The sequence below is a fragment of the Pipistrellus kuhlii genome, unplaced genomic scaffold (genome assembly GCF_014108245.1).
Source record: "Pipistrellus kuhlii isolate mPipKuh1 unplaced genomic scaffold, mPipKuh1.p scaffold_m20_p_3, whole genome shotgun sequence".
NCBI lineage: Eukaryota > Metazoa > Chordata > Mammalia > Chiroptera > Vespertilionidae > Pipistrellus > Pipistrellus kuhlii.
This window is the reverse complement of record NW_023425529.1, coordinates 9,568,674-9,595,887: the sequence shown is the minus strand read 5'-3', so window position 1 is coordinate 9,595,887 and position 27,214 is coordinate 9,568,674. Positions and strand designations below refer to the sequence as shown.

Below are 27,214 nucleotides of genomic sequence, written 5' to 3'. Positions count from 1 at the left end.
ATACCATGTATCACTAGGTGCTTAGTATTGATACTAAGAAGGGGGAGATGGAAAGACAATAGCAGATTCTTCCTATTTACTTAGTTCATATTATTCTGCAGTCACATCTAGCCATTCAAGATAATTGCTTTAGAGTTGATAAAAACCCATTCCAAAAAGAAGTGGGTTTTAACCCATAATCTGGGAGTTAAATATTCTTTAACTAGAAAATTCTATTGCTTTTTTTTTTCCTTTTGATGTCCTTGGTCTTCTTTTTGGATGAAGTTCATCATTGGGTGTAATTATACTTTATCCAAAGTCTTGATTTATAGTTGACATTTATGCACTCATCAATGAAAGTAGGAACAAATAATTCTCTAAGGAACCTTTTCATAGGACATAAACTGTTAATTCTTCTGCTCAACTGTGGTCCCTTGAAGAGCCATCTGTGTTTGCTGGCTACTTTCAGATGATAGTCACAGTAGATGTATCTGAGGCTGGTCCCAGAGCATGATGTCTTAGCAGGAGTACTCAGCATCTCCTGGATAAGGTGGCTGGCCACATGAGCTCAGGCACTTGGCTGGCTTTCATCTGTGCTGATAACCCAGGATTCACTTTGCAACCACAACACCAGTGGCTTGGCTTCCATCTCTGGCTTTACTATGCTTCTGGTGGGTCCTTTTCCTCCTAGATTGAGCCTTGGACATATCCATATATTATATAGCCTGGATTTTCAGTGAACCAGGGTCATTATTTGCTTGGCTGTACACTTACCCTCTCTCAACTTTTATAATCAGTCATTTGGATTATCTTGAGACTTTTTGCTTTATTATCTGTGAAGATGCTAACCTACTGTTTAAATCAATAAAGGTGAAGGAGAAGATCTCTAAGACCTACATTCTATGATTCTACTGAGCTTTTCTTTACCCTCAGGGAAATCCAGCAACCCTGCTCTTATTTACTTCCTTCCTTCTGGTGGGAAAATATTAAATTAGTGGGAGATTTCATGTGGCCACTTTTGTCCCATCTTTGCCCTTTGGAATTCTTATTAGTCCATGTTGACTATGTGCTATTCTCTGCTGGCCAGAAGGAGGGCATCTTAGAACCCAAGCACATCTTTACCCATTTCTGGATCTCAGTATCCTTATCTTTACAATGGAGTGATTGAACTAAATAATTTCTGAGGCCTTTTGCAGCTCATAACATGGTTCTAGAATTTCCATAGAGCTGAAACACCTAAGATTTCAGATGTAAAAATCTAGGGGTATATGTGTGTGTTTGGGAGAGAAAGTAAGAGAGAGAAACAGAGGAACAGAGAGTATTCTAGGAGATGGAATCAGAAGGCAATAGTCACATATCAGAAGTCTCCTGATATGGGCTGGATAGTGTCACTTAAACCCAAAATTTACATGTTGAAATCCCAACCTCCAGTACCTCAAAATGTGACTGTATTTGGAGATGGGGAGTCAACATACAGGTAATTAAATTAAAAGTAGGTCATTACAGTGGGCCCTAATCCAATATGACTATTGTCCTTATAAGAGGGAGAAATTTGGGCACAAAGATATGCATAGAGGGAAGATGATGTGAAGGCACAGGGAGAAGGCCAATCACAAGCCATGGAACAAATCCTGGAAGAGATCCTTCCCTAATATTTCTCAGAAGGAACCAACCTGGCCAACATCTTGATCTTAGACTTCCAGGCTCCAGAAGTACATGACAAAACTTTCTGTTGTTTAAGCCACCTAGTCTGTGGTATTTGTTATGGCAGCCCTAATGCAGCAAACTAATACATCTTTTATGTCTGATTCCCAAGTGAAAAACAAAAAAAGGTTCAGTGACCTCTCATAGGTTACCTCACAGGCCTCACACGCCTTTAGGCAAATATTGCATGCCCTTCGGCCCAAACCTGGACTTGACTAAGACATGCAGCCTCCAAGTTTATTGCAGGAAAGGAAATCTGGGAACTTCTATGACACAATTCAGACTTGTGGAGAATTTGAGGCTAATGTTTAACTCTGGACATATATTTTGACATGAGTAACTCTTCTATAATAGATTAACACAAAATTTTTAAATGCATATAAAAGCCTTGATTTTGTAATCTTAATTCTTTTATTTAATTTTTTTGGGGGGAGGGGAAGGAAGTGGGGCTTATTTGACTCTTTAATAATTTTTCTTTTTTTCATTCTTGCCACTGTCTTTCTTTGGGCTTTCTTAGGAATTACTTGCTTTGTTTCCATTTTCTCCATATTTAATAGCCACATTTTATAACAGAATCCTTCAATCCTTCAATCACAGGTATTAGCTAGCTCCACTAAGCTACTGTTCTTCATTTCCTCTATAGCATTTCTCACTTTTCTGTATTGCTGTCTGCTTCTCTCTCATTGTCTTTGTCCCTCTCTGCTTTTCTCCTCCATTTTTCTTTTTGCTTCTGTGTTCAGTTTCTAGCTCCAGTCTCCTTCCTCTGCTCTTTCTTCTTTCCTTTCATTTGCTGACTTGCTTCCATCCCCTCCTTCTGTTTCCCTCCTGGGTGTTTCTTTGGCCCACCTTTCTTTCTCCTTTGAGACTTCTTTTTCTTGTTGGTAGATGGGGGCTGATACTGTAAACATCACAAAAATAATGTCATTGAGAACAGGTGGTCTCCTTGGTGTCCCCGAAGACAGCCTTAGAGTCAGCCCAGAATGCCTAGGCTCCATAGGATGCGGGAGACAGCACTGGTGTTGGACAGGTGTCTAACCTCAGTCACCAGCCCCAACATTCTAGAACTTTGGGACTCATCTTATATCCCCACACTCTACCCAACTAGAAATTGAGAGGCACTGGGTCACCTGGGAAGAAAGAGAATTAACCTGCCTTTACCATCCCCAGCACAACTTTCCTTCTCATTCACCTAAAAGTAACTTCTGTGGTGCTTGCTCCCTGACCATTGGCTGCTGTGTTCTCTGGACACCAAGTGGTGCTGGGTCTCTTTCCACCCCTCAAGGTAGCTCCCTGGAGTCACATCTTTGCTCAGCCCCCATGGTCCTCCAGACTTGGCTGCAGTTTATGACCAGGAAGCAGCAAAGGTGTCATTGTAAACATCTTGGTTTCTCATCTTGAGCATTCTGCACTATGCTAGTCTTGGATCCAAAGATTAAAACCACAGGTGGTATTTTTTTTATTTTGTTTTGTTTGATTTTTCCTTTTGTCAACAGAGTTCCCCAAGGAAACACTTTCCTTACTCAACCTTCCTCTCTTTCTTCTTCATTCTTCACCTTCTCTTTAGTTCTCATTCTTTTTACCTCATGACTAAAATGTTAATTACTTACATTAACTTGTTGACTCATTCATTCATTCATTCATTCATGCAACAAAAGTTTATCAGGTGACAAACGTGCATCAGGTGATTTACATGCTTTTGATGGCAGAGCTAGTACCTCTAAGGTTTGCTTAAAATCTAGCTTTTAAAAAAGACACCTGCAAATTTTGGTCATTAGAAATTTCTAGGTATTCTTCAAGTTAAACAAATTTATATTTTTAATGTTTTTCTTTAATTATGTTTGCCAATGGTTGTGAATTTCAAATAGTTCCCATTTTAGAGTTGTGCTTTATTTTATACTTTTGCAGAATACCAGGACCTAAAAGTCTCCAGGTTTTATTCTTAATTACAATTGTGACAGATGTTAACAGCTGTGTTGTGCAGACACATGGGAAGCACTGTATGTGCAGTAAGTTAATTCTCACAGAGACCTGATGAGGTAACTATTACAGTTCTTCACCACTTTCTGTTATCTGATTGCCCAGAGCAGTGCAAAAGAGAATTTGCAATGCGAAGTGACCAAAGGGATGGATATCTAGAGTGAGAATGGAGCTATTTTTACCTCTAGAACAAGAGACTAAGCCTTAGTACTGACTGTTCTTCATTGGGCCATATATGAATATAACAGTGTTTACCTATTGCCTTTTAAAGTTTAATTAGTCCTTTAAAGTGTCCCATAGGCTTGGTTTCTTGTTCACTAAGGGGACATAATTACTGTTTGGCCCACCCACTCATATATGACCCAGATCTCTTGAGGATGGAGGGATCCCACTCCAGCTGGCTTACCTTCTGAGCCTTGGGTACATCAGTGTGGCGCTGGGCACGGACGGAGCGGGCTGCCTTGGCAGGCTTGAGTGGGGCGCAGTACATCTCCAGTCTCCTCAGATCACAGCTTCGGAAGCAGCACTCGTCCACAATTCCTGTCTGAATTGCCCTCCGACTATTGGCGCCATACCCTGAGGGCTTGTCTGTACAAATAAAATGCAGAGTGGCCTGGCTTTAGAGTGGAATCTTCCAAATTCATGGTTCCATCTAGACTCTAAAGACGCTCCTCTCCGCACACCTAGTCTTCCCACACATTTGTATGTGAACCTCTCTTTGAAGCTTCTCTAACAATTCCTGTCTCTATAGATCCTTCTGGATTCTAGTATGTCTCCAGGAACCTGTATCACACTCGTTTACACTAACTCATTCACAACATTCTTTGTGTTAGTTCTCCTTATGTTCTCAGCAAACTTTAACCAAAAAAAACCTGTATGACCCAATCCTGACCTTTCCTTATATATTGGCTGAGGCTGCTAGGGATATTAATTAAAAGAGGATAATGTATTCAGTTTCCTTAACCTTTTTAGAAAATTTGCTTCGTTTTTATGTTCAGGATAGCTCAAATATTTGCTCTTTTGCTTAATTGCTTCCACTGTAAGAGCATCAGTGAGACTTTAAATCTAGAAAAGACTCCTACTTTCCTGGTGTAGAGGCTGAAAGTGGGAGTTGGGAAGGACTTGCTATAGGCCATTCTGCAATAAATGGTAGAATCAAGAGTTTAACCCAGATCAACTCTGGAAAAGTCATTGAAGCTTCCTGAGCCTCAGTTTACTCATTTGTAAAGTGAGGTTCATGATATCTTTCTTGTGAGGGTTGTTTAAGGATTACATGAGATAATACATGGAAAGTATTTAGAGTATCACTAGACACATAGTAGGTCCTAAATAAATATTGGGTTGCTTCCTCTGAGCACCCCTTCCCAGAATCTTACATGGTTCGTGAAGAAGTAGGGTTACTGTTGACTGCAGCCAGAAACCTTGGAACTTGGAACTGATGACAATACCGATGTGATAGAGCTCCCTCTCCTAATCACCTCAGAGAGACCAGAACAATCAATTCTGTCTTCTTAAAGAATAGTTATTAGACAGAGACAGAATGAACTAAACGTCTACCTTTCCTGTGACCTGGATTGCCCAAAGGGAACACCATGAGTCAAATTTCTCTTGATATTTGCAAATCAATTAGACGTCTTTACTTGGCAAGTAGATTTTGGTGTGGTTTCATTTTGTTTTGATTTAAATACACTTTTCCTGGCTCTAGAATGAAAAGAAATGGCAAAACAAGGTTACATGGACCTTAAAATGTACCTGGATTCTTTGTAAGCTTTTTGTCCTAGTAGAACTTTTGTTAAAATCGAATCTTGCTTATACACCAATATATAAAACAGACAAAAGTAAAAGTGCCCTGACAGGCAAGGGCAGGGGGACCCTGTCTCAGCTTTCTCTCCTGTCCCTTAACTCCCTTGGGAGGTCGCGGGGAGGGCTGGTTTTCTTCACTGACATTCAGATTTGGTGGTGGAAAATTTATAAACCATTGATCTAGAAGAATCCAATTAATCAATCTGACATATATTTGATCTTAACTTCTGACACAGGAGACAGCATTATATTTTACATATTAAAATTTTGTATAATAATGACAATGTTCTTTAGGATGGAGTTTTGAAAGTCAAAATCCACAATGTATATTTTGAACTCCCAGGGTCATGGCCCACCACCAGATTAGTCTGGCAGCCTTGTAGCTTGAAGGGCCAACTGTTGGTGGCGTTCTCTGAGAACTCAGATGTTTTCCTGGGGTGTAGCACAGGAGCCTGGAGATGCTTCCTTATAGAAGGCAAGAGTATTATCATTCTTAGGACAGCAGAGGGTAGTAACTCAGTGAAGGTTTAGTTTGTGGTCTCTCTAGGTGGGTTTGCTGCTTTGGATGGGCAAAACTCTATGGGCTCCTTGTGGAGCCTCAGCAGGGTTTCCACATACCATAGCAAATCAGCTGGTGTAGAAGACTTAGTCTATAAAATAGCTATGCTTTTTTTTAGTCCACAGATCAATGAATTTAGGGAAAGAAAAATTTAGGACTTTTAAAAATATATATATATATATTATTGATTTTTCACAGAGAGGAAGAGAGAGAGATAGGGAGTTAGAAACATCGATGAGAGAGAATCATCGATCAACTGCCTCCTGCACACCCCCCACTGGGGATGTGCCCATAGCCAAGGTACATGCCCTTGACCAGAATCGAACCCAGGACCCTTCAGTCCGCAGGCCAACGCTCTATCCACTGAGCCAAACTGGTTTTGGCAGGACTTTTTCTTTAATGTTTCATAAAGAAGGTACCTTATGTCCATATTTTTAAAAATGTTGAAATAGTGGTATAAAGACTTGGATTTGGCTATAAATGCAGCTATCAGTTATCCTACCATAATCCTAGAAAGATGTTTTTCTTTGTCTATTCATAATGTCTACAATAGACTGATTGTCCTTCATTGGGTGATATATGAATATAACAGTGTTTACCTATTGCCTTTTAAAGTTTAATTAGTCCTTTGAAGTGTCCTATAGGCTTGGTTTCTGGTTCTATATCAAGATATTTAATAAAAAATAATTTCTTGCCAACTGAGAGGCCATAGTTGAGGGTCCAAGTTTTGCCCTTTATCTTCAAATGCCTCATATTACTTCTTTTCCCAGAAACAAAATAAAGGCACTTATTGCTACAGGCTAACATTAGAAACCCGATACAGTGTGGTTTACTAGAAAGGCAGTAACATAATTTGCTCCAGTATCAATTTGGGGGAATTTTTTTTAATAACCTCTAAATTGTAGCTTTGGTCATTATGACTAATTTTTAAATGTGATAGAGTGAATTGTTTTATCCTTTCCTTTAAAAACTCAGCATCAGACACTATGCAATTTGGCTACAGTGGGTGGAATCACAAGTTGGTAGGCGAGTGGGCTTAATATATATTGGCTTAAAAGAAGAGAAAATTTTTCTAACAATTTGGACTCAAAGGTTTAAAGATAGAACAAACTTCTTTTAAAAGTAATGAATTTCCTATTTCTGGAAGTAGTTCAGTAAAGGTGGTATGAACACCTGTTGAGAGATGCAAGGACCGTATTCCTGTTTGAACACAGTACATGGTGCTATTTTTCTTTCTATTCCAAAGAATCTGTAACAAGTGAAGAAATGCAGAAGAAAACCCATCCAGGCCAAATGTTCAATATGGTTGGAAGCCATTTATATTGTCTTCAAGAAAGAGGTCAGAATACTTTCTAACTCAGAAGATGAAAATTTATTTTCCATTAATCATTTGAGCTTCCCCAAGATGCTCAAAACATTTTTTCTTTACTTCAGGAGTGGAGAAGGTCTCGCCTGGGGGCCACAGGAGGCCCTCAAAATCATTTGGTCTGGCCCTGCCACAGCATTAGGGGTGAGTACACTTAATGCTTGACCAAATATAGGAGGCTCATTTTTAAGTTGATAATTTTGTAAGGCCCACATATGATGCTATATATATTATCATATATTTCTGCCCTTGGCAGAAAAAAAGGTTCCCAACTCCTTCCCTTGATGCTAAAACAAAAGACAGGTAACTGGGATAATTCCTTTTGCAGGTAGGTACAGCCCCAGAGTTCTGTCCTACTGACATCATGAAGTGTCTACACACTCACTTGGTCATTGGAGTGAATAGGCATTTATAAAATTTGGCCATTTAGTCTAGGCCTTGACTTGTCTTATCATGTGTGTAGACACAGTGCACTACTATATCTTGAAAGTTGGCCAACAAACAGAATTCCAATGGTTAAACAGATGGCTTCTGTAATAACAGCATTTCCCTTTAAATAATGCATGATTAGTGGAGTAATTCAATAATCGTCAGGGCAAACTTGCTAGTTACAAGGATTTGGGGCAGAATTGTGGCATCATCAAAACCACACCAATGAGCTGAGTCTCACATTTTGTTTGGGTTGCAAGCTCCTCGCTTCCCTCCATCCCTGAAGGAGAAGGTTAGTGCTGAGAGTTCACTGGGGTCATCGCTTCTTGAGCAGAGAGCTCTAGTTACCCATCGCTGGTAAAAATGGTGCTACCTCTACTGGTGCTACATGTGGTTGTGCTTCTTCCAGGTTTCTGGGAAGGCAGTTGGAAACTACCCCCCTTGTTTATTGAGAATGCTTTAATTAATTTAATTTTGCCACTAATTGAAGAATCAGTATTCACAAAATGGAAATGGGAACATTTTCCAAATAGAGATATATACAATTCTGAAGATATAGACTTAATCTTTGTATTCTGAGGAACGAAACTATTCTCTAGAAATTGCTAACAAAAGGAGGTTCTAAATTCGGTCCTAATTTGAAAGCAGAAAAAAAGAAGTAAGACAATTCAGGTTGGATTTCAAGGGCTATTTTTAGAAAATTCACAGTTATTAAAACAGAAAACACAATGGGATTATTCTAAAAAATAATTTGCATTTAATTTTGATTAATGGAGGCTTGATTACATGACCAAATATTACTGTTAAAATCTTTAGAAGGCAGAAAGATAGGTGTCCTGCACCAACTCTGTATTCATAACTTCCAGAAATGATAACTTATAATAACTGTGTATGGTTAGTTTCTTAGCTCAGCATTGCTCCATACACTACCTTATCTAATAAAAATTTGCTCAGTTGACATAATTTTGCATGGAAAAGTTGGGTAAAATGTGAATAATATTAAAATTGTCTCCATCTTAGCATTTCAATTGCTATTTTCATTTCTGGTAAAATAAGAATCACTTCTCAATATTTCTTACACATGTTGTGGCTTTCCTATGGAAAACAGGACTTTTTTCATGAATTCCTAATAGAAAGAAAATTGTGATATGACTATTATCCAGACCCAAAATGTAATACTAACTTGAATGGTTATTTTTTTCTGGATAAATAGGATTCACATTTTTACTTAAAGCCCCTTGATAAGTCAATACTTCACCTTTTAAAAAATTCTATAGAAATCACACTCGAATTAAAACATGTGCTTAGTAAATATAAGAAAAGAAGCTTTTGCTGCCATAACTAGCCACTCATTATGTACTTAGATTAACATGAGTATGTACACACACATATTCAAACATATATCAGGAGTCAAGCAACTTACCACTAGTATCAAAGCTATTGCCAAACCCTGTGAAATCAGAATTGGTTTGGGAGAAGTTTTTCTAAAGTTTATACTTACTGCCTGCCTTATACAGTGCTAGCAAACTCTGTACATTTCTGCTTTTCTGCAGAAAGGTTTTTCCAAGTAAGACTGACCTTTGACATCTGTAAAAGTGAGCACAGAAAATGTTCTCTCTTCTATGAACTGCATGTCATAAGCTTTTCTTGAAAATCTATCAAATGTAGGCATCGATTTCACTTTGGCCTTTGTTAATTTTTAATTGCCAGTGTTTGCTGGCTCCACTACTTCTCAATTAGGAGGAGGACATCTTTTCTAGGAACCATGACCCTGTTCAACCTGCCACCACCCCCAGCAGCTGTTTCACAGCTACTAAATGCTCATAACCCCCAAAAGACCAAAGTCTTCCCATTGCCCAATCAATCAATGTTTGTATATGTTTGGGTCTAAAAGGAACAAAGCAGAGCTTCAGGACATTGCCCCTTTCTTTAAACCCTCCTTTCTTTTGGAAGCTCCAACTCAAGGCAGGTGTGAAAATAGTGCTTTTCAGTCTGCCTCTGTCTCCAAGGTGAGGTGCTTCAGCAAAAGGCCTAGGGACAATAGAACTAGAGATTCAGAGGAGAAACATGACCATTTTAGGACTCTTTGAGAAATGGGCCGACAGAGTGGGAAGCAACATGATGTATTACGTTAGCCTGATATAATGCCTTGGAGGATGAGCCTCTTGCCAGGACAGCATAATTTCCTAACTTAGGTCTGTTTCCAGGGCTTGAAGGAGATAGATATAGCCAACAAAAAATTACACTTTGGCAAGAAAAATGCTTTGCTGGACAGAAATGTTGTCTTAAGGGAATGGTTTGGTTTATCAACGTCTAAGGTAAAAGATAATCAAGTGCCAAAAGGTCATTATTATGTTTGAATTATTTCAATTGGGTCTGGTCTATAAGATAGCTACCACTTTCTGGTTAGATGTCTTTAATTATTTAGAACATATGATAAGATTTGAGTATGACCTGCCTGTGACATCTGTCATACCAGTGCAGGGGGCAATATGTGGAATGACTAAAAGCACAGGTTTGAGACTCAGGCAGACCTGGATTCTGTCACATATTCACTGTTCACCTTGGACAAGGCACCAAATCTTCTAAGACACGGTCCTTTTATGTAAAATCGACATAGCAAGACTAACTCCCAGGGCTATTGTGAAGATTATATGAGAATGTGTATGAAGTATTTTTTACAATGTCTGGTATGTAGTAACTCTAAATATATGTAGCTATTATTATTATTATTATTATTATTATTATTAAGTTGAGTTGGCTAACACAGCTAGCTAAGCAGGCATTCTCTTCCTCTCTTTCTCCTAAAAATGCACCCTTTCCAAAATTTGGTTGAAAAAGAAGGCTTTTCTAGGTAGAGGAGTTTTGTTCTCCATGAAAATGAATGAATTATTTCTTTTGAAATGAATGAATAATTTCTTTTATGATCTATATAAGGATGGGCAAAAGTAGGTTTGCAGTTGTAATACAAATAAATAATACAATAATCAATAATTAATAACACAGGAATAAATGACCTCTGTGTTTCAGGTACTCACAACTGGAAACCTTTTCCCCACCCCCTATAGACGGCCCTGAATAGTTTAATGTGAAATAGATAATTTATGAGAATGGATCCTTCAAACAAGTCAAACAAGGCAAAGTTTGCATAGGCTTCTCTTTGACCTATTGTTACCTTTATTTCTTCCAAATAATCCACTGTCTAAAATAATTGGGTTTTTCAGGATTAGCATCCATTTGTTTATTTAAAAAAATGCTGTGACCATAGGATGGACAAAATATAGGTTCAGAGGGATTTCCCAATCACTTTCAACCAGCCTATGTATTTCTCTGCTCTCTCCATTTCATGCTGAAAAAAATTTCTTTTCTTTCCTTCATCTGTATCTTCAGTCTCCTGCTATTGGCAGCCATTGACCATTCTTTTTATTCACTGATAAACTCTTGGGCAAAAGCTTATGCTATGTGACCAGGCAGCTCATGGTAGACTAGGAATTAGAGTCTAGTTTCCTTCCTGGAGTGACTGGGAGCTAAGGCTCTGTCTCCTGCCAATCATGCTTTGGGGATAAGCAGCTGCTGAGTATACAATATCACCAGGCCCTCATAATCACTACTGCAACTTGGACTCATGCCAGAATGGAATGAAAACAGACCATAAGAGAAAGAATAAGAAGGGATGTTGAGGAATCACATACATGGACCTTGGTTATCTCATTTTTTTATTTATTTTTTTGAGACTGTGACGGAAATTGTAAGATGAGTCTGGCTCCAAGCTGGAGATTGTAGCCATGCCACCAGCATTATCTCCTCTACTTACACTGTTATTGTTAGTTTACTCTTTCAGATATGGGAAGAGATGCCTTGTAGGCAAAACAGAAGGCCCTTCTGAATAGAGGGGAACACCCCTCTTTCTGGTGCCACAAAAGGATGAGTTAGCCAAAGGGGTATTAAGCCACATTCTCTTTATTTGTAGTTTCATTCTAAAGTCTATCATTTCTCTTTTCTTTGCAACTTGGCACCTGCCCTGTGTTCTCCAGGGCCCTGCTCCCTGTCAGTCTCCTCACTCAGACCTCTGTGTTTTGTTTAGGGTGCATTTGGAGATTTTCCCAGGGGTGGGTGTGACACATTGAGGATGGCAAGTTAATGGGTAACGTCTGGTATGTCTGAAGGGAGAGATTCAGGAGATGGAGGCCCCTGAGGAGAGGCATCTAGGCCTGTGTCTGGGGGTGAGCTGTCCGAAGGCAGCCTCCACAGTGGCAAAAACAGTCCTTGGCACTACCACAGAGCAGAAACAGCACGAGTCAGTTACACTTTGAGAGAAGGCAGAGGGAGGGTGGAGAAGGTAGGGAAGGCATTGCATGATATAAATAACTGCATGCTGTGCACTTCAGTGCCAACTGGGTTTTGTGTGATGCCCTTTCATGCCAGTTTTTCGGCATGGGGACTGTTTCTAGAGCACTTAGCACAGAGCAATATGCAGAGAGAGAATGACAAGAAGGCAATATGGTGTACTGACAGCAACAGCGGGTTCCAGCCCCAGATCCTTCATGTGAATTCACTAGTCACCCAAACTCTCTGAGATGCTGTCTTCTCATGTAGAAAAAAAAAGTACTAGATAATAAGATCAAGAACTTCTTCCAACAATCTGACATCAAGGATTATCTGGATGGTTGTGCTACCTACTTTAAAAATATACATATTTTGCCAGGACCGGTTTGGCTCAATGGATAGAGCGTCGGCTTGGGGACTGAAGGGTCCCAGGTTTGATTCCGGTCAAGGGCATGTACCTTGGTTGCGGGCATATCCCCAGTATGGGGTGTGCAAGAGGCAGCTGATTGATGACTCTCTCTCATCGATGTTTCTAACTCTCTATCTCTCTCCCTTCCTCTCTGTACAAAATCAATAAAATATATTTAAAAAAATATTTTTTTAATTGATTTTAGAGAGAGAGGGAGCGGGGTAGAGAGATAGAAATATCAATGAGAGAGACACATTGATCGGTTGCCACTAGCATGCCCTCCATCAGGGTTTGAGACCAAAACCTGGGCATGTGCCCTAATCAGGAATTGAACCTGAGACCTCTTGGTTCATGGGTTGATGCTCAATCACTGAGCAACACCAGCTGGGCTATGCTACCCACTTTTTAATCAATAAAGTATATAAGGTATCTCAGTATTTCTCCCTAAAATGAGGGTGATACAAAGAGAACATAGGTTCCATAAAAGAACCAGGAGTTTCTTCTTTGTGGGGTTTAATTTTAGGTAAAAAACAAGATTCGTGGGCTGAATTTAAAGAAATTGAGGATCAGTGTTGAATTTGGTGGGGGAAAATGTCCAATATGGGAGGTAAAATGGAGTTAAGGGGAAGGGATAAAATGGAGTAAGGGGAATGGGGATAGTACAAACTCACTCAGGACAGGATACACGTGTAATTAGGAAGAGGATAAGAAGGATGAAATTCATTGGCTGAAGCACTTAAAACAGTGGAAAGAATCAAACTACATTTTGAAAGCCAGGGTCCTAAAGGCTTTGAGGAATAAGGTATTTTGGGTATTTTGAAATGAGAATGCGTGTGAGAAGACTCTTTCTAGAAATTCCTGGGCCAGGCCTTTGACCATCACACTCCCCAAAGCTGCACCTTCAAAGGAGAGTAAGTGACAAGTTCTAGGAGGGGCATTACTATTGTTGACCAGAATGTTGAACTTCCTAGCGCTCAGTGAGGCCAACACTTTATCTCACTGGTTTCCTTGGTGCCTGTCAATGGTATCTGAATCTTCTGTACAACATTCAGTTCCTTCCTGGAGGACAGATGCATATTTTCCCTTGAAATTTTCAGCTATGACTGTGTGTTATCTCCAATGAAGTGAATGGGCTTCTAGGCAGGTCATCATCTCTGCCATTGGTACCCAACTTCTGCCCAGAGGACAAAATTAGAAGATGGCCATTATAAACATGGTTTTTCAAATGCTACTCCCCCCTTTTTTTGTAAAATAAACTGGAAGGAACTGAAGGTTATCAAAATTTTAAAGTCTGTACAAGGAGTTCTCAAACAAGTTTTAGTATTATTCATCAAAATATCAAGCAAGCATGCAGACTAAGGTTGAATGGTTTATTTAGAAAGTGACTATATTATTTCAGGATATAACTTTTCCCTTAATATTTGATTGCTTAACATGACCAAGAGACTTTAAGTGCTTTGAACATGATATCAAACTCAAAGTCTATTTAAGAGGCTTCTTAGTAATCTGGCAATCTTGGAGACTGTTAGCTTTTAACCACCCTCCTCCACCCCACCCCAAAAACTATTATTTTTCTGAACTAAAGAGGTGACTATGCATAAGAAGAAAGAGAGGTTTTGGTTCAATTGCAGCTTGTCTCCAGGCTAAATCCTGTTCTCATCTTTATTTCATCTGGGACCAATATAGTGCTTATATCTCCAAGCCTCATTAAGTGCTTTTCAGCAAATATTATTATTATTAATCAATAAAATTCTCTGATTCTCTTATTTATTTCACTAAATTAAACAAATAAAAATATTTTTAGTTTGTGATATTGTCTGAAAAAAATAAAATTCTATTTTATTGTTTTCTTACTATCCAAACATGCTATGAATGACCGCATTGCTCTGGGGCCCCACTCTGAGGCAATGGTCACTTGCCTTCTAGTTAATCACTCACTTCTGTGAATTTCCTTTCTGAGAACTGGGGACACTTGCCCCAGTTGTCACTTTCAATTTATCATAAAACATATGCATGTTTGCAGAATGAGTTAGCTTCATTAGGAACAAGCAATGCAAGGCCTAATGTGCCACAGATCTGAGAGGGTCCTATGGGCCAGGAATACTACTTGTGGGGCATCTTATTTCCCTCAACACTTGCCTCCTGTTTGCTCTCTTTGGCTCAGATCTGTGTTGGGAGGTCTGTATGGAGGGACTGCTTATGCTAATATTTAGGCATCATTAGCTCTGTCCTAACCAGTTGGAAGTGAAGGCCCAAGCTCACGGGCGAAGTGCTCTCTTCTAATGAACAGTCTTTTATCAGGGCAGCCTCCTCTCCTCTCAGACTCCCAGTAAGTACAGATGCTCCTTGACTGACGATGGCATTATATTTCAATAAATCCATCATAAGTTGAAAATATCTTAAGTTGAAAATGCATTTAATACTGCACTGAATAGTATCAATTGTTTACCTTTGTAGTCATGTGGGTGGCTAGGAGCTGTGGCTGGCTCTGCTGTCCAGCATCATGAGAGAGAATCTTACTGCATATTACTAACACAGGGGAAAAAAATACGGAATTCATAATTCAAAGTATAGTTTACCATCATAAATTTGAGAAACCATTAAGTCGAGCCATAGTAAGTTGAGGACCTTCTGTGCCTGCTTCCTTGTAACCCCAATGCAAGACTCTCACACCTGTGAGAAAGGAAAATATCAAATCCATGGGCCTCCAGATGGGTATGGTCTCCACCACAATATCAATTAGATGCAAATTTGAATAGAAACTACATAGGTAAACCATTATGTTGATGAGAAAAAAATGACCCATCAAGGTCTTGTAGCAGCTTCATAATAGGGATGGGCAGAGAGAAGTGAAGATTTTGACTGTGTAGTAGGTTCTGATAAGAGAGTGTAGAGAGAGCTACACACATCCTCATTCCTGAACTGTGCATTGGAATAATTGGCAAGGACTTTTAAAGAAAAAATAAGAAGAAAAAGGGGGCCATTGGTTTAGAGACATTTTAATCTACTTCTAAGATTTGATAATTTATTGATTTTTTTCTTTTCAAGAAATGTCTAGTCCTCCTCTTCTTCCTCTTCCTTTGCTTCTGGTCAAAGATGAGACTTTGGTCATGGTCACTTGTGAAGTCTTAGCCTTCTAGTATCTTCTCATCAAACCTATGTTCCCACCGTCCCCTGACATCTGCCCTCAGTAGGCATTTTCTGTAGTCAGATTATGAACCATTATAAATTCCTCAAATTTTTTCAGAACATCTGTGCCTTCTTTCGCCACATCTTTTTTTTTTTTTTTTTTTTTTTCCCTTTCTGGCACTCAACGGGCCACAAATCACCCTGAACTTATCTTTTTAAGCTGTTGATGTCTCAACACTTTCCTTTCAATAAAAAAGAAATTCTCCTCTCATCCTTGTCTGTAGCTTTTGGCTTCCAAGCCTTCTCCCCCTCTGTCTGGGTTGGTCATCTGTGGGCTCGCCAAGAGTGTCTCTTTCTCCTAGCCTTCTATCTGAAATTACACATTTCTTCAAATATCAGTTTCTATGCAGACCGTGCTACCTGGTTGGAGTATAATTAAGCTCCCTAACAGGATTTTAACATAGTAAGATGACACTCCTTGCAGCAAGAACACTTGAGAAGATACAAACCTAGAGGATACTGATTAGCTAATGAGAGAGAAGAAAATATAAAACTATAAGACAGAGTTTTATCACAGGTGTTCCAGAGAGTGCCAGAAAGACCCAAAGATATAATCAAATGAGATTGGAAACTTTTCCATTAAATACAAGTTTCTTCTGAGATCGAAATGAGGCATTTCATTCTTCTGTTCATTTTATATTTAAACTTATTTATTTGACATTTAGAACAACAGGGGGCCTTGCAATAATACATTACCAATAGCTTCCCTTTGTTGAGTACTTTCTATTCAGATATTATAGCAAATATTACTTTTCATGTCTTATCTCATTTCCATCCTACAGAAACTACCTGGAGTAGGTATTATTATTATAGTCATCTTACATATGAGGAAACTGAGGTTTAGCAAGGTTAATAACTTAACCCAAACCATATATCTAGTAAGTTGCAGAGCCAGTTCATCTTAAGTTGGGGACATCTTGAAAGTTGGGAACTTCCCAGGTAAGGAAAAGTCTGAAGTTGATACTGTTACTGGGATTCTCAAAGGTACGTAGTGCTAATATCCCTGAAGATAACAGTGAGGTCATCTGAGTCAGCCCACAAAGCCCAGGGTCTGAGCATGTGCAGTAGGCAAGAGTTTTCTCCTAAGTGCTCCAGAGAGTGCCAGAAAGAATGTCATGCATGGCTTTTGCCAGAGAGAGAAGTCTGTGTAATCCTGCCATTGAGGGCAAAGCTGGGTGTTGGATGCTCACTTTTCACCCAGTACACTGTGACTCTTTGCAGTTTCAGAAAGAGCAATTGGCTCCATCATGCAGCCAGAAGAGCTTGTTTCTGATCTCCTTGAATTGCACTAAGTTATAAAAACCTTATCAGAAATTGAAATATAGACATTTGACCCATAATGTTGGCATCCCAACAAATCGTATTATCTTGATTTTTCTATTTTTTTGTGTGTTCTCATTCAGATACACACATTTTGACATAGCTATAGTCCTAGCCTAAATTTAATGTAGTATTGTTTCTGTCACTTAACAGTGTATTGCAAGCATTTTTCATATTGCTACATACTCTTCATAATTATAATTTAAAAGCTACAGAATATTTTATTGAGTAGATCTGCCATCATTTATTTCTTTAACTGCTTTCCCATGGTTAGACATTTAGGTTATTTCCAGTTTTATCAGGATTCTAACTGACATTGTATTGTCTCTGTGCACATAACTTTCTACTTCTTTGAGATCATTTGTAAGAATTAAATCCCAGGAGTGGAGTTACTGAGTCAAAGGGTATCATCAGACAATCCTATTTCTTTTTCAGAAAGTTAGTACATTTAGTATTTTTGATGAAAGCTCACAGTTTTACAGAAGGACCAGAAGAGAAGACCAAAGGATCGAAGCCCAGAATTATATCCAGATTTTCCTCCAGGACTAGAAAAGAGACAGCCAAGGTGGAGCACAAACAGGAATCTCACCTGCATCCCATGAATGAGAATAAAAGAACCAATCTCTGTTTTCAATTACTAGTGAAGTTTCCTCTGGAAGAAACATGGGTGTAACCAGAACTTGGGCTTGGCACCCAAAGGTTTGCCAAGTAGAAGAAAAACCAAGGAAAATGAAATTGATGACAAGAGACCATGATTCTCAACTTTCAAAATCACAAAGTACCTGTGGATTTTCTTTTCTAGAGTGGGAAGAGGGGGAGCCCAAGGAGCCAAGACCATGTATGGAGTGGGGAATCTGTTAAAATATCAAACGCTCTGCATCTGTGCACCTACTGAACCCTCTCTGGATCACCAGGCTTCTACCCAATTTACTGTCTCTCAATCTTCTTTCAAAGAGTAATACCCTGTCAATCTGCCTCCTCACCCAACTCAAAATAGGCCTCACTACATCTGTCCCCCTTCAGCCATAGTTCTCCCCTGCTGAGAAGTCATGCAATTCCTACTGTTTATTGAGCGCCTACTATGTTCTAGAAACTGCTCTTAATTACTTAATACTGAGGATCTAAAGTGAACAAAACAGACAAAAATTGAGATAACAGGTCATTGTCCCCTTTATAACCCTGAGGTCCATGATAACCTAAAGGAAACTGTAGTATGGAGTTCCTGAACTCAACCATTCAATGACAACTGCCCAGAGCAATTAAGTCCAAGTTTATCAAGAGAAGTTGACTTTAGGTCCCCATGGGAATTCTTTTCTAAGGACCTTATTCCCACTAACTTCTCTGGAGGTGTAAAATGATTTCTTTGTGCATCATAAACTAGCACTAAACTATCTACTAGCCTTTATTTTCTGTTTCACGATGACTGACCCAATTCCTCAATTTGACTTGAAGCATCTTTGGGGTAGAAACTGTGTCTCATATTTCTGTATGTAGAAGCACAGCACTTCATTAATACTCACTGGCTAGTGGATTGAAAAGTCAAAAACACAAACAGTACACAGAAGCACAATGTAAAGAGATGTTTACAGTGGAAAGAATTTCCTTTCTCATTAAATAGTATGATAACACTATCATTCATCTACCAGGTTGTGCTGTGTTAAGGTACACAAGAACTGGGAACCACTAGGGTCACAGAGCAACCACTCAGACCATTAATAGATTAATCATGAAGCTGTGTGATTAAGTGGTTAGAGCGCAGGCTCTGGAACGTTTCCCTGGCTCTACCATTTCTAATTATGTGGCTGTTGGTAAGTTACTTAACCTAAAAGTTCTGATGTGAAAAGGGGAATGCAAATCCATCTCGCAGAGTACTTGTGATGAATGCATGAGTAAACACTTACCAAATATTAGTTACAGTTACTCATCAAAGAGTCAGTGAGTGAAATAGCCATTATGTGCCTGAACTCAGGGTTCAGACTACAGATGAGGACAAAGTGCTTCTCCCCCACCTCCCCAGAGCTTACTTCAGAGAGTGCCAAGCAGTTCACAAATTATTTTCAGACATATTCTGTCCTTCAGTCATTTCAACAACCCATTTTGGAGGTAGATGGGATTATTTCCATTTTATAGATGGGAAAACAGGATTTAAGTGACCTACAAATCTAGAGGTTCTTTTGATTACAAATAGTAAAAGTTCTCCACCCACATACTAGTACTTGCCTCCAGACCTCCAAGCAAGGATGAATTTCAAGTTCATTGATCTTTGGGGGCTCTTGAAGCAGACAGTGCTCCTCATGAGCCTGCCTTAGTACCCTCTATGGGACTGGTTAAAACATCATTACTGGGCCCCGCCCTCGGAGTATCTGTATCAATGGGTCTGAGCGGTACCTAAGACTCTGCATTTTCAAGTTCTCAGATGGTGCCAATGACTCTGTGATATGGATGTCCGACATGTGTGTATAATATATGATTAAGTAGTAGAGCATTAGGAACAGGCCAATGAGGACTGCAGTCCTGGGAAAGACCTCTTACACTTAAAAAATCTCCATAAAAGGCTTCATATCTCTTTTGATAGTTGCCTGATAAAGGTATCCATATGTGTGTCTAGTAGCAGAATCAGTTTCACTGCAAGAAGGAAAATAAAAGCCAGAATCCTCCAAAGAAACTAAACTGAAATGAAAAACACATGTTGACTTTTTTCCCTTTCCTGCATTTTTTATTGGCATAAGTCTGTGTCATCCTGACTGCCAGCTAGTACCTGAGGACAACAAGCTAGGTCACAGGGAAGGGAATCAGAGCTTTAGCAAATTTTCTGGCCAAAAGCAGAGCTAAGAACACAGGGATGTCCTAAGATATTGAAAGCTGCCTTTGCTAAGTACCAGGTTCACTCTATTTTTAAGGCTTTCAAAATTGGCAGGTGGGTTATTTAAGCCAGTCTACACAATTGTCAAACTTTGTTCAGAAGATAGACTCTTTGAGAACCCAACTCGACCTTTTCTGTGCCTTCACCTTTTATGTAACCTCCCAGGTGGAGTGGAACAGGTCAGGTGGGTTTTTGACACACCCTCAGGAACACATCATCAAAACACCCTTTCAAGAATCCTTCAAAACCCATGGCAAAGGAGACAGAAAGGAAATACAGCACTGACAATTGCCTATAGAACTGAGGTGGTTACATAAACCAAGGACACTCAATTTTGCAAAAACAAACAAACAAAAAATCATAATTTGTCCCAGACTACCCATAATCACCAAAATCTCTCCAGTGCGTGGCAGAGTCAATGCTGCAGAGGAAGCAGAGTTAATAAAGCCAACTGCTTCCATGCAGGAGTGGCAGGAAGACGGCAAAGGCTGCCCTACTTCTTTGTTTCTTTTCTGAGCCCTCCTGAGACTGTGAGAGGCTCCCATTGCTTTGAATCAAATGGTGCCCTGCAGGCAGGAACTCCACATTGGGAGCTCGGGAAGGGAAGCAGGGCTGCTGCTGGCTTGGCAATTATAGCTTTCCTCTAGGTCCCTGTTTCCATTTCCCTTGAAAGAAGGAGTTGGGTTTTTAATGATTCTTTCTAGTCACTTCCTTCCAGTTGCTTTGCTAGGTCATTCCAGCACACGCCTTCTTTTCAGACCTATTTCTGGAAAAGAGCAGAGGGACAATGACCTCATTTGCTAATTGGGAAGCCAACTGGGTATCCCCAGTGTGGTGGATACTTCTGTGTTTAAAGGGTCTCCCCATCCTCCCTGGCTACTTCTCAGGCAGCAATCAGCATGAGGTGGCAGCAGGCACAGGGGCACTTATCAGCCCCCCTACCTTGTGTATGGGGCACTCTACCAAGGCTCCGGGAAGTTTGGGAGGAGGTAGGACCCATAGGCTAATAAGAAATGTGGACCAAGAGGTTAACGTGATCTGAGAACAGAAACTTCTTAGACTTTAGCACCAATGGGTCCTTAGGAACCCTCCAGTCCATGGATGAGTTTGGGTAGGAGGCCTGTGAACCTTCTGCATAATGTGCAGTTATAGATGTTTGTGGATTTTCCTGGAAAGAGGAAATTTGGACACTCAAAAGATTCTTAAGAGGAAATACTGCCATTTCTGACAACATGGATGGACCTTGAGAACATCATGCTAAACGAATCAGTCAGAAAAAGTTAACTTATGTAATTGTATTAATCAATATCACTCCAATAAATTTAATAAAGAAGACCCATATGATTTCACTCATCCGTCGATATAAAACTGAAAGAAATAAGTGAACAAGCAATAAACAAAAACTCATAGACACATACCACAGTATGATGCTTACCAGAGGGAAAGGGTTTGGGTGGGGGGCTAGTTAAGGGTAAAGGGGGGTAAATAAATGGTGATGGAAGATTTGACTTTGGGTGCTGGGCATACAATGCAATATACAGATGACTTATCATGGAATTCATTGTATAGGTGAAACCTATGTCATCTTACCACTGTCACTTCAATAAATTTAATTGAAGAAATAAAAAAGATTCTCAAAAGGGTCCATGATTTGAGGAAACCAGTGAAGTACAGGTCCAGACTCCCAGAGAAGCTAGTCTGTTCCTTTCAGAAACACACAGGCTGGCCTGCACACTGGCTGCTGTGATTAGAATCATATTCCAAATGCCAAGTCCAATATCAAAAGACTTCAAAGGACCCAAGGTATCTCTGTGACCCAGCATTCATCAAGCGTGTTCTTTAAGAGATTCCATCTGAAAAGCTTAGGAATCAACTGCAAACCTTTTCTCACTGGCAAGTCTTAAAGTTCACCAGCCTATTTAAGTGAAGAAAGCTGCTTGATGTCAGTGAGTTCACTCTCCCCAGTTAATGGCCTTTGGGTCCCTGTTTTCCAGGAATGTCTGTTTACTTTCTGGGGGAACTAAAGAAACCGTATCCTGAAATTCCTTCTGTTTATCACATCTTTTGATTAAAGAATTGATAGAGTCCTTTGTAAGTGTAAATAATTTAACTAAGGAGCAGCACATTATCAGCCATTAGCATCCCAGCAAAACTTGAGTCTGAGAGGAGAGACAAGAGGAAAGTTGGTTTGCTAAAGGGGATTGGTTCGGAAAAATGGAACCCTGCCTGCTAAGCTGTAAGGTCTGAGAACCTCCTCTTTGGAGAGGTTTCTCCTGTTTCCTGTGTTTCTTCCACCATCCTGAGGTCTATAATTCCATCGTTTCTTTAAAACATGTATCAAATGTGAGATCCATGATAGGAAGTCCTCCTCACTGCTCTAAATCCAACACCCACCACAGCTCTGCAGAGAGTAAATGCTTAATGAAGACATTTTGCATACATTATGTGCACATTACACTGAATGGATATATACCCAGTGCCTATATCATTTGTGCTGGAAAAGATGTTCGTTGAATAAATGAATGGAGGGGGTGGAGCCTCTGCATTGCTTTTCATGTTCCAACTGTGCTTTGGGTCTTGGGAAAAATGAGTGATATTCAGGCCCTTCTATGATTGGTATGCATTGAGGCTTCTTCCTCAATAATTGAAATAACAGACTAGAATATTTTTCAGATTGCACTAAGGCAGAAAAAGATCTTCAAACATTAGGAGATAGGATTCGAATCTAAAATGACATTGTACAATTTAGATTTGGGGAGGCTGCTAAAAACAGGACGATGTTTAAAATAGACAAAAATGGGCTCCCACTGGCAGAGACAAGCTCTATAGCTAAATAGCTGTGGGCCCTGAGTGAGCAAGAAAGTACTACAGCAAAATTGTAACATGAGGCAGGTGAATGCTGGGAATTATGAAATGAAAGCCTGGAGTAATCCCTCCACAAGTCTTGGCATCACTGAGGTTTTAATTAGAGTGGGAACTCAGATTTCACCCTCCTATTTTAAGACTCATTTGGGGAAGCTGGAAAGGATCCATATAAGAGTAAAACAACAACAACAACAACAAAAATATGAACTGGATGGAAAATGAAGATTAAGCCCCCACAAGAAAAGGCTAGGAGGTGACTTAAGCACCACTGCCAGGTATAAGCAGGGCTATTATTACACAGAGTATCCACTTCATCTCCAGGACTCTACAAGGGTAAACAGACTCCTGCTACTTTGAATGTGTTTCTACTAAAACATCAGGAAGAATTTCTTGATTATTAGGGGGAAACGTGTAGACCCCAGGGCACTGTGGGAAGCTGCCCTGGAGATTCTTAAATGGAGGATGACAACCATCTGCCTTGGAAGGCTTAGATAGAGGCAGGGGACTGGACCTACGAGCCTCTTGGCTTTCCTTCCATCTTTGATTCTGTGTTCAGATTCACGGCTGCTAAGCACCCCTAGTCTACAGTAATCCTCCATTCCCATCATAAGACAGACCCCACACTGTCAAAATCCTGATAGCATCCCCTGGGACGAGCTGGATTGTTCTCTTCTGAATGGGAAGGAAATGGATAGTGTTGCTTCAGCTGCTTCCTTTCTCCAGCCCCCACAGAGAGAGGCCAACTCTTGTCCTGATGGGCCTCTCCAAACACTGAGATGGCCTCCTCTCCATCTTGTGTGGGATTAGAAGATGTGGATCCAGTTGGAGACCATTGTCACTGCCAAGAAGCAAGGAACATCTGAGCTATGAGGCACTTCAAAGCTTATTCAGACGGATCTCCCTGCTGCTAAATGAGGAACCTAAAATCTTGAATGAGTCTTTCTAGGTCATGCAGCCAGTTCTTTCCACCTGGAACTGAAATCCAGGCCTTCTCTATACTATGTCCTCACTACCTGTGTTTGTACTTCAGTTGGAAGGAACATTTTTAATGCAGGCAGAATATCTAAAAACATATCTTCATTTGCTGAACAGCAGGTGAAAAAATGAGTAAATAATAATAGAAATTCTATTAGTAGATTATGGATACCTGGCAGCATTATTCAATCTGAGCGAGCAAGTTTGGGACACCCATACTTTTGCACAGGTCAATTTCCCCATATGTAAGTGAGCCTTTTGAACCAGGAACATTATTTAAGGCTCATTCCAACTGTAATAGGTTAGGATTCTGTGATTTAAAATTTTGGCTACAAAAATAATGACTAAAAAACTCAGTTGCAGGCTAAAGGAATGAGTTCTTGTGGAAATCATTCATGATGTAACTGGTTGATACTCAGTCCCTTTAAGACTTCTCTGGTCTCCTACTGCTCCTGCAAAATCCCAGGTACTCATGACTCTCCTGCCTCCTACCCTTGATTCATCTTTTAGAGTGGCTACAGGGAAGGGAACAGGTGGTAGAGGATGTTAGGTTCAGGGATTTAGAGTAATAAACTAGGAGTGGGAAATAGTTGGCAAGCAAATTTTGGAGTGAACAGACTGGGAGAATTGTGGTGCTCCAGATTTTCAGAGCTTTGGGGGAAGGCATGGTCTTCCCAATGAATATGAAAAGGGTTCACAAGCCATTTTGTGTAACTATTGATAAAAGTGTGATACAAGGAGATTGAAAAACCAGGGGACATTTGGTTTATATATACACTATCTTATTCAATTCTCACAACAACCCTATGAGATGGGTATCATTATTATTCTAATCTTAAAGTTGAAAATACTAAGTCTTAGAAAAGTTTATTAATTTCTCTCAAAATCATCCACCTATTAAGTGGCCAAGCCCAAATTTTAAACTCAACTCTGTCCAAGCACTAAATCATTCTATTTCAGTGCTTCTCAATTTGAGAAGAAAATCCCTGCCTACACAAAAACCAATGGGCTGAATTTAGTGTATCTTAGAGCATCTTCTCAGAGAAATTTAGTATGAGAATAAAAACTAAATCCCAGTACATTTCTTAACTTATTTACTGATATGACATAACAGTTAATTCCAAAAAGGTGTATTTTTCTTTACCCTTTTCCAAAGTTTCCATATTAGTATACTTGGCCTCATAAACAACAACATGAAAATGAATGCTACTTGCATTCTAAAAAGCCCACTATGCCCCCCTCCATTGTTTTAGGCTCTTCTTTGAGCTTTGATGATACTATTTGTCATTTCTTACAGTGATGAGAAGTTTATTAATTGCTTTTGTCTTGTTCAACATCATCCAAAAAAAACAAAACAAAACAAAACAAAAAACAGAAAGGAAAGGGCAAATAAGGATAAAGCCATTCTCTTGAGCAGCTACTCATTATGCTAACACATCTGGCTAATGGATAGGGTATAAAATTGCTCAAGAAACACAGCCACCAGGAGCATTGTTCATATTGTTATGGCCAAGTTGGTCTAAAGCCTAGAGCAGGGCTAGCCTTCTATGCAGGCAGAATGATAATAATAACAGTAAACATTGTCTGAACATCTATGCACCAAGCACTATGCATCATCCTCCAGGAACCTAAGGAGGAGGTTTTATTCCAGATTTTAATAGCATGAGAAATAGTTTGGAAATCATGCATCTCATCAAGTGATGCTGATTGGATTGGCATCAGGATCTGGCTGACACTGGATCAACTTTTGATTTTGTAGTGCACAGGTGAACTCCTAGGTAATGTGACTTAAAGAGCTCTGGCATGGTCTTGCTGGCAGGGATTCCTACTCATTGACCCAAAATCCATTCTTTCTCTTTCTGTAATAATGGAAACACTAATTTTCAGTTGACTTTATTTCCTAGCATCCCTTGCAGCTACATGTGGCCATTTACTCAAATTCTAGCTAATAGAATATAAGTGAAGGTGCCATATGACAACTTCTGGGATTCTTCCTTAAAAGACGATTGTCATGCATTCTTTGTTGTTTTAAATCCTCCTGCTGGCTGTAATGGTCATGCTAAGATGCTCCACCAGTTATCTTGGGCCATATAGATGATGGCCATGATATTAGAATAGTAAAGTAGAAAGCTAGAAGGAACTTGGATTCTTGAGGATTTTGTGGAACAGAGCTGCTGTTCACCAGATAGTTCAGCCACCCTAAACTATGTATCTTGAGACTTCTACATGAAATAAATAAACTTCTATGTTAGTTAAGCCAAAATAATCCTGGAACTCTGTTACTTGCAATATCTTAATTATAACCACTTACTGAACGAACAAAGTTAACTGAACATTAGTACCTCAAATGTCTTCATTACAGTTTTGTTCCATTGGTTTAAGATATATTTATACAGAACTGCTAGGAAGGAAGGTAACAACAGACTGATCTCCCAGGGTGCATGAATGGAGTAGGAAAAGGCATAAAATAGGCAAGTTTGAGGTGTCTATAATTCTGTGTCTGGTCTCTGTAGGTTCTGCTACAGGGAATAGGGGCCAAACTCGAAGGGCTAGAGCAAAGTTAATGCCATCCTTGCTCTTAACAATATGGAAAAGGCCCAATTTCTATTTTGTCTACTTAACAGTTCAGTTCATGGGCTGTTCTTTTCTAGGAAATTCACCCAGATCCGTGGTTACACAGAGCAAAAGTTCAGGTTACATCAGTATTGAATTAATGGTGATGATGATACCTTTGAATCAGCAGTACTAGCCTGAAACAGGAGAGTTAGGGTCATATGAATACAAAATTCTCTCAACAGTGCCTCAGCTTTATAGGGGAAAAGGGAGCACTCTCTCTGAGCAGCCATTCACTGATTTATTCACTCATAAATTCATTCAATAATCTCCACTGACTATCTACTATTGTCAGACATACTTTCTATGGATTAAACCTAAGGACATTTAAATTTATGGTGACAAATTCATTTTTAATCTATTCTTCCTGCAGAGTTAAATGCAAATCAATTTAAAAACAAGTTATTTTAAAAAGAAAAACTAACACACTATTGTTTACCTGGTATATTTAAGTGTAGTGGAGGATGTTAAAATTGTTGGATTGGCAAAGCCCTGGCTTTAAAGGGGTTTATCACCCAGCAGGAGTGTGAGATAACATATGAATACCCATAATGCAAAGCAGAATGAATTTAAGTACCTTAGCAAGTACAAGCTACAGTGAAGGTTTAGAGAAGGAACCCTGCTGAATCACTGAGGGGCTTTCTCCACTCATGAGCAAGGTGACGATTACATGGATTACTCCAACATCATTGCTATGGTTTTCTGTTTGCAGGACAGGGGAGGCAGTAGAGTTGTTCTACCACTGGGGAAATTTTAGCATAGGCCTTTGATTGGGATGTTGAAGTAGACATTACTTCTCATTAGAGAGGTTTGGTGAGTTTGGTCTTTTCCAACACT

At 39.6% G+C, this 27,214-nt stretch overlaps 1 protein-coding gene across 11 annotated transcripts in view; it reads right to left on the bottom strand.

The window, feature by feature from the left end:
- Nucleotides 1-27,214, bottom strand: part of IGF1 (insulin like growth factor 1) — a 101,802-nt gene that overhangs the window by 16,451 nt on the left and 58,137 nt on the right. For 7 of the 11 annotated variants that reach the window (XM_045587587.1, XM_045587589.1, XM_045587588.1 and 4 more), the window contains 2 exons: nt 4,067-4,248; nt 2,530-2,581 (listed from right to left, as the gene is read on the bottom strand). In XM_045587587.1, coding sequence (XP_045443543.1) covers nt 2,530-2,581; nt 4,067-4,248 — 234 coding nt within the window. Of the gene's footprint in view, nt 1-2,075; nt 2,582-4,066; nt 4,249-27,214 lie in introns of those variants that run through there. The other 4 variants (XM_036456473.2, XM_036456474.2, XM_036456476.2 and 1 more) reach the window with 2 other exon arrangements.